This window comes from Monopterus albus, unplaced genomic scaffold (assembly GCF_001952655.1).
Source record: "Monopterus albus unplaced genomic scaffold, M_albus_1.0 scaffold226.1, whole genome shotgun sequence".
Classification (NCBI taxonomy): domain Eukaryota; kingdom Metazoa; phylum Chordata; class Actinopteri; order Synbranchiformes; family Synbranchidae; genus Monopterus; species Monopterus albus.
In genome coordinates this window covers 502,339-510,791 of record NW_018128106.1, presented here as the reverse complement: position 1 = coordinate 510,791, position 8,453 = coordinate 502,339, and the positions used below count along the sequence as shown (strand labels likewise).

At 41.7% G+C, this 8,453-nt stretch overlaps 1 protein-coding gene across 6 annotated transcripts in view; it reads left to right on the top strand.

The window, feature by feature from the left end:
• Nucleotides 1–8,453, top strand: part of asap1b (ArfGAP with SH3 domain, ankyrin repeat and PH domain 1b) — a 48,329-nt gene that overhangs the window by 20,625 nt on the left and 19,251 nt on the right. For all 6 annotated transcript variants that reach the window (XM_020619799.1, XM_020619795.1, XM_020619798.1 and 3 more), the window contains exons 4-9: nucleotides 174–248; nucleotides 694–743; nucleotides 975–1,104; nucleotides 4,564–4,649; nucleotides 6,128–6,203; nucleotides 7,286–7,372. In XM_020619799.1, coding sequence (XP_020475455.1) covers nucleotides 174–248; nucleotides 694–743; nucleotides 975–1,104; nucleotides 4,564–4,649; nucleotides 6,128–6,203; nucleotides 7,286–7,372 — 504 coding nt within the window. The remainder of the gene's footprint in view (nucleotides 1–173; nucleotides 249–693; nucleotides 744–974; nucleotides 1,105–4,563; nucleotides 4,650–6,127; nucleotides 6,204–7,285; nucleotides 7,373–8,453) is intronic.

Below are 8,453 nucleotides of genomic sequence, written 5' to 3'. Positions count from 1 at the left end.
TTATAAGATAAATTCATTGTTGTTTTTTCTCTTTGCCTCTTTTTCAAGGGTCATCAATTTGTTTTGTGTTGGCATTGACGGACGTATCACTTTAAATAATTGCCTTTCATGCTGTGTTATGGTTTGTTTTCTTGTGACAAGAGGCGTGTTAAAACACACTGAATTTCTTTCAGCTTCAGAGCCTCAGCCACAATGTGATCTTCACCCTGGACTCACTACTGAAGGGTGATTTGAAAGGCGTGAAAGGGGTAAGTTTCACTCTAAAACAGTTTCTCTTCATACCTTTGTTCTCTCACTTCCACCCCCATGAAACATCTCAGCAGTGCAGTAGGGAAAACTGATGCCTCATCGGCACATCTCTCAATTTGTCGCTCAACTTGTGTGCATGTGAATAAGAGAGATGGGGGAGTTTGAAGTACAGCATTTTGTTTAAAAGATCACATTGTAAATCTTGCAGAAATAAACACTCCTTTTGTGTTGTGCTTGAGGCGAGTGGCGAGTAACTGGGTCACAAACGCTTGATGTTCAGGTTACAAAGAGGGGCGTGGCACTTGATGGGGGTCCAAGGCATAAATTGTGAGAAGAGTGAGGCATTTGCCTCGTCCCTGGTAGCGAACCACTTCTGCATATCGCTCTGTCACCACGGTTACCTCTTTATAGCTTGCTGATGCTTGTTCTCCTGTGTTTCTGCAGGATATAAAGAAGCCTTTTGACAAAGCATGGAAAGACTACGAGGCCAAGTTGTAAGTGGATTAGTAAAGTGCACTGTTGTATTAATGCATATTTGCACTATCTGGCTCATTGTAGTTTAGTGAATAATGGATTAAACACTGCAGAAAATATAGTTTGGATTCTCTATCAGGGTTGAAGAGGTTGCTACACTGCACAGAGAGCACACTGTAAAACACAAACTTAGACACATTAAGTGAAAAATGTGAAGAAGAGATAAATTAATGATCTCTCCTCTGTATCAGTACAAAGATAGAGAAGGAGAAGCGAGAGCACGCCAAGCAGCACGGGATGATCCGCACCGAGATCACCGGAGCTGAAATCGCTGAGGAGATGGAGAAGGAGCGCCGTCTGTTCCAGCTCCAGATGTGTGAGGTAGGTACTTGGTATGAGTGGGCCATATCATTCATGATAATACCTGTACAAATTTTTATGTGATTAAAGATCAAATTAGTTCTGATGAAGGGAGGACTTTGGTAGTGTGGAAGAGGTATGATAACATTAACTAAAAGAAAAAGAGCTATGGCACTACATCACACAAGCTCTGTCATCTTGTAACTAGAGTGACAGCAAGTACGTCACATCAGGGTCTGATCCCACTGAGGCGGCAGTGATTAATGTGTCTAAAAAAGAAACTGTCTCAGGTTTTTCTATGTTGACAGATGCGGATTGAAAAGGTGTAGTCACAGTCAGGTGGAGAGGAAGAAGTCACAGCAGAAGAGAGCAGATGACGCTGGCATCCAAACACCAGTCTGAAATTAGTTTGATAATCACAGGCTTCACACAGATTCTACCCAGTATGGCCTCGTGATGTAGATGTAATCATTTTGCCTGATTGCTACCTTTGATTATGACCTTTGCATAACTGTGTGCATTTAATATAAGTGTTTTGGGATGTTTCTCTGGTTCCGTAAACTTGTTTAAAGCATGTTGTGACACTGAATTCTCTTTGGTATCAATTCTCAGTGGCTGTACTTAAAGAAATCTGACAGCTAGAATTAAGTGTAAAACAGATCTGAGGTCTTTATGTACCAAGAGAATGAGAACAAACAGTTAGAGCTCACTCTGCTTTGCCAATAACCTCTCTAGTGGTGGGTGGTGGTGCCTACGCCTTGTTTGCTGCTTTATTCTGTTAGGATTTTTTACTTAAATTACATAATAGACCAAAGACTGTTCTACCGCTGCTGATTGTGTGAATTATTCAGTACAAAACTCGCTGCCTTCCCTTGCTGATCTGCCTTCTTCTCACAGTGACCAGGAGGTATTTCCTTGCCCACATTTTCCACCTGTGTCAAGTCAGGTTTTTTTTTAAACAATATTTTTCTAGAAAGTGATAAGTGATGAAACAAGTGAAACAGATGAGTGTACAACCGATGAAACCAGCATGATAGCCACAGAAGCAGCCCTGTGAGGCCAAGTGCTAATGCTAGCATACCGTTATTCACTCTCTTTAAGTTCTGTTTCTAGGCTACACTAAATTTCTGAAAAATGTCAGGAGAAGCCTCACCATGTTCAGCAGCTAGGAGCGAAATGTGTCTGTCTGCTTTTTGGTGCTTTTAGAGCTGGAATCCGCTGCCTGCTGGGGACGAAAACACGATCGATGAGACTCAACTAAGGCAATAAAATTCTGGCCACATAGCTTAAACAATGAACTGAAACTAGCCATGAAGCTGAGAGATGCAGAAGATTCAGGCGATAATTCTTTGTGGGGCTCCTCACTGTGTTTTCACATTTGTCATTTGTGATAAAAATCTTGACATCTGCATCCAGTTGATGCTGGATCCCAACAGTGAGTTGTAGTTCCCACAGTATCTTAGCACTGGCTTCCTCATTTGCTGGCTGCCTCAAGTCCAGATTGGATTTAAACTTTCTAATCATCTGCAGACTCAGAGCACTGAGTGTTCATGCTCTGACTCACCGTATGATACTGGCTTATTGTGTACTCACAGCACTGTTGCAGTCCTCTAAGAATAGAGCTGTTTCAGAGTAAAAACCCAAAACAAAAGTCCTTTGTGGTTTTGGCCACTGGTTAGTAAACCAGCCTCACTGTAAATGATAGTTAAAGGACTGTGTGGCTGGAAGAGTTTATTTAGCCCTCATTCATTTTTATCTTCCAATCCATATGTTCCATCTCAACAGACAACCAACCAACCCACCAGATATATTAAAAATGAAGGGAATATACTGTATTTAAAGACATAGGATATGTTCCAATAAATAAAACAGGAATGAAAACAGTCAAAGCCATAAAGCAACATATCTTATGAATGACTTTAAAATAATAATCATTTAAGATGGGTATTGTCTGTGTTGAGCAGCCTAATGCCAGAAATAATATGTTACTTAAAAATGTTACTTACTTTTTGTTGTTGTTTTCTCTGCCACCTGCTTTATCTTATCAACTTCTAATGTATATAGAGTTTCAGAACTATCTACTTCAGATAGGGGATTGTTAGATCATATGGATTAAAGCTACTGTCAGTAGGATTCTGCCATATGAAGATTTATACTGTGCGACAAGATTAATTAGTTATCCATGGCAGCTTTTTCTTTTTACATTTCTAGACTGTTTAAGCCATCAAGAAAGAGATCAGCTTTATGGAATAACTGTATTTTTTAGCAAACGGTAGAAAATGAATGAATGAATGAATGTATTTTTTAGCCCTGCTGGCACTTGGCTCTAGCTGACCACTTTTGTCTAGAAGGTACTCTATCAATAAAGAAAGGAAACCAAACAAATACAAACCTCAGAGATTTACTAAATCAACAGTCATCCTGGCTGGAAATACCAATGGTGCTGTTGTTGTGTGTGGGGAAGTTGCTGCAGTCAGTGGTACAATCTGTTCATCCCACTTAACCTCATTTCTCTCTGCTGCCTGCACTCTCTCTGACCGATCCTCTCTCTCTCTCTCTCTCCCTCTCTCCATGTTACTCAGTCACCAGACTGCAGTATGCTCTCACACTCTTACCCTTTTCATCCTACGCAGTGAGTGCAGGAGTGTGGAAAGGCAGGGCTCGGCAGCCTGCATTATGTTCTGTCCGGACATGGCAGCGGTGTAAATGCCGCTGTTCATTCACACAAAAAAGTCCAGACACGCACATGTGGCACTGCACTCCATAATACTGAGCCCTGGTTCCCAAGGCTCAGACAAAATGTGGACAATCCCCATCCAATAAACACAGTCAGGCAGCAAAGGGGAGCGCATGCATGCATGTACAGACAGATGCATCCACACACATAATATAACAAGCAAATTGAAACTGTCGGTGTCAGAAGCTGTCATAGGTAAAATTTTACTGTGGAGCTGAAAGTGGTGTTTAGCAGTGACTTTGTAGATCTTTGTGCACTGGCACACTGTGGGATTATCTCAGATTATTTTTTATTTGTTTGTCTGGTGGAAGTGCTCTCTGAAGACATTTGTTTTGAAACACCAGACACATGGACTGAGCATACAGCCTACAAAGCACTTACTCTGGAGGCTGTCTTTTAATGCTAATGTAAAATACTTCTCATCAGCCTATTGTAACTTTATTTATAGCACTATTTTATTTTACTATAAGGCATTTTTCTTTTGCATTTACCAGTTTGGTACCTGCTCCCACACTGTCAAGGCAGTCTTGGCTCTTACATCTAAGGATTCATAGGGTGTATATGCACTCAGATGTAGTTATCACAATGCAAAGTGTTCATACTTTTAAGTGTTTATGGCAAAGCAGAAGTCCTTTCTTTGTGTAACAGCACTGCCACATTATATTTTACATCAAACCCACAGAATCTCTTAAACACACTGAATTTCAACTCCTAGTTGAACTCTTTACCTCTTTGCTTTGCAGTACCTGATCAAAGTGAATGAGATCAAGACCAAGAAAGGAGTGGACCTCCTCCAGAACCTGATTAAGTATTACCACGCACAGTGCAAGTAAGTACCACCTTAATCCCCAAACCCTCTTTGCAGCTCTTGATGTCAATTTTCTGTCTCCTGTATGAGTCACAGATCTTGAGGGTGCACAGTCTTATGTGTTAAATAAATACGCACAGGTCATCACTCAGATATGTTCTATGGGGTTTGGTGAATAAATAAGCAGCCAACTCGAGCTTGTTGATTCTGTCCAGGTTTCCCTCAGCCTTAAAATCTGTCACCTTCTTAATACCAGACCACAGATCCATCACATCATTTTCCTGGAACTCGTTCTCCTGCAAGTCTTTGCTCTCCCTCAGTCTCACTTTCTCTTCCCTCTGCATACCCATCAGTAGGTCTCTATCCCCATCCCTCCAGGGTCACTTCTTCCTGTTTAGCAGTTCCTTCAGGTCACCAATGGTCCAGGACTTGTTGTTGTGGAAACACGTGGTGTTTGCCAGTTCTAGTGAGGATGGTGTTGTCCTTAAAGAAGTTTATGTCTGTCATGGAGCTGATGGCATTTCAGCGGGCTTACAGAGTACTTTCCAGTCTGTTTGGTGGGGTGTAGAGTTTGTAGTCTAGCAGTGACAGAGTTAATGTCATCACATGCTGTGTTGGCAGCAGCTGATGGCGGGATGTAAACAGCAATGTCAATGGCACATGTGATAATGTGGATGCAGAGACACTTTTTCACATGGCCGAGATTACACCATCTGTTGTTAACAAGCACAGCAATCACCCCTCCTCTCTTCTTACCACTCTGCTTACAGTCTCTGTCGATGCATATAGTCAGATCTGTGACGGTGAGTTAGAGTCTGGACTATGTTCCTGGAGCCACATTTCTATAAAGCACATAATACTGCATTTCCAAAATTCCCTCTAGGTCTTAGTCAGAGCACCAAGCACATCCATTTTTATTTTGTTTTCTCAGTTTGACTCTGGTCCTGCATCCCCTGCATCTTATCCTCAGCTTGTTGAGAGTTCGGGGCCTTGCTCTGGGAAGTGTGGGTTTGCATAGTGCGATCAGACAGTCGAGCATGTAACCAGTAACCCCACCCATATTGTCATGGCTTCCTGGTACAAAAATGTAAAACAAGAAAAAAGAAAACACCAGCAGACCCAAGATTTTTCCTAGCACAGGGGACATAAGCCTGACTTGACTTGTGACACTTAACCCTGAAGGAGGACTGAATGCGCCCTTTGGTGGTATAAGGTCTTGACATGCTATGCATACCATACCATTTCTGATGTTCAGGAGGAATGAAATAGAACTGTAGCGGCCAGCTGTGATTTCTGTGTTAAGAGGCAAAGGCACAAAAACAAGCTGGACTATACTTTCACTCTACTTCCTCTGTGATCATCATAGAGGTCAAATGATGCGCACTGTGACACCTGACATCTGCAGAGTAGTAACTCCTATGAATAGCTGATCTCGTGTATCACATTTCTTTCACTGAATGTTCATTTGAGTGAGACTCATGTGTACCTCTGTTCTCCAGTTTCTTCCAAGATGGCTTGAAGACGGCGGATAAGCTGAAACAGTACATTGAGAAGCTGGCAGCTGATCTCTACAATGTAAATACCCACACCATCACTGACTCACCACTATCTTATTTACTCTCCTGCTCATTTTTGCATTTCATATTTTAACAGAGTCAATCATCTTTTGCATGTAGCTGTACGTGCATACATGCACTTTAGCTGTGGCTGCCGGGGACATGTTTTTTCCTCTCTGAATTGAATCTGTACAGTTTATCTGAAAGAAATCTTATCTCAAGGTTCACTTACTTTTTCCCTTATTTCAGCAGATAAGGTTTACTCACACTTACGTGATTAAAAGCTCTGGAGAAGGGTAGTAAGGACCTTGGGTTGTTGAGAGTTGTGTCTAATTACTGTTTCCAAAAAATGAAGTTTCACACTCAAAATCTGTGTTTCAGATAAAGGTATTTGCATGAGCGATACATGAAATGGTTAGAAAATGTGTCATATCCATAGTAATAAATTAATGGTACATCAAATTTAGTACTCCATCGCAAGCAGACTTTTGAAGATGAGCCTACACTGACTGCTTGCCACTATTTTTTATTTACAGTACTGCTGTGCTTTCTCCTGAAGCAACAATTTTGTCATAACATAACATCCCTGCAGATTTTAAACTAGAGAGGTTGACTCATCTGCAGTAATGTCATGATTCAGAATCTACATAAAAATAGCAATCCTCACTTATCCAGTCCTTCTCTGGGAAAATGGAAGTCAGATAAAAGACCCTCACACTGTGGAGACTGCTCCCAATAAATCTAGTTTAACAAAGGAATGTCTTGATCTAACAGATATTTGACGGTGCCTGGTGCTCTGTTAAATTTGATTTATTGGGAGCTTTCAGTACATTGTATGGATCTTAAGTCAGATTTCTGCTTTAAGTTTGTTGTTTAATCCAGCACCTGCTAGTTTTGCATTTGTGCACACTACACTTTGTCACTGCCTGGGAAAGTAACACAACTCTTGACCCTAGAGTGAGGGATAGTTTGTAAAGAATGCAGTGAGAATAAGCGTTTGTAAATGGATTGAAATTAGTTTTAGGCCCTATGAAAAAGAGGTGGCAGTCTCTTGTTTCTCTTGGTGTATTGTTTCCTCACCTTTACATTTTCTCTCTGCAGATCAAACAAACTCAGGATGAGGAGAAGAAGCAACTCACTGCCCTGCGAGATCTGATCAAGTCCTCTCTCCAGCTGGACCAGAAGGAGGTAGGCAAGCCCCACTCAGCCACACAAAGCCAGACTTTTATGTGTGGCAGGTCTTGTAAGGCTCGCCCAAAGTGAGGTAAACGCAGTCACGACAGACCTAAGTCGGTCATCCCAGTCATACTGTATGTAGGCCTTTTCCACTACAGGAACTTAACAACCCATGACTGAACATTAAACCCATTGTGTTGCTTTCTGCTTTTGTTTCCACTGTTATCTGCCCACCTTGTCAAGAAGCATCTCAAGTAATCCTAAATTAAGTTCAGTATACTTATAGCTGGAGGAAGTGGTTGCTCACGGGGCAGGTGTTGTTACACCTCAGCTACAGCAAACACAACAACATAGCAGGAAATCTCTATTTAATTTGTGTGCGTACATATGGAAGAAGTTTTTTATGTTGAATAACGACGAACACAAAATAGACAAATTTCAACATCTGTCTTGCTGTTGTGGTTTTAGTAACGTAAGTCAGAAGTGTGTAATACATCCATGTATTCAGTGATGTGCACCTGTTTAATCCGCCTTTGTAAGATACAATGGAAAAGCAAAGCAGATCTGACTACCCTACAGGTTCAGGTTATGGGAAGTAAGTTCTGTTAAGTGTCTTTAGTGGAAATACAGCTATTGGAATCCCCTTTCCACATTTTTACCATGTGATCCCTCTCACTCTGGCCACTAGCAGATTTGGAGCTTGCCTCCTGCAGCACAGAGTGCCCAGTGCTGTACCATGCTGGAAGCCAGTGTGTGGTAGGCTTTGCTGGTGACCAGTGTTGTGCCTCACTGGCTGCTCGGTGGAGAGCCACTCACTGCCCAGCTTAACACTACTTCACACACACTTGTTTTACTTGTCAACATGGCCTGCCATGGCTGTGTGGTGGTTTTCACCATCCCTTCAGTTTACATGTTCACAATCTCAGTTCACTGGAACAATTTATAGTCGTTCACTTTTACACACATCATTTGTGATAAGCACTTCTCTTAGCAAGTAAACACTTGAGATTGTGGTTTCAGTTGGCACACTAACAGAAAACACACACTTTTTCACACCCACCTCCTGCACCTGAGCTGGATCTTTCACACCTCT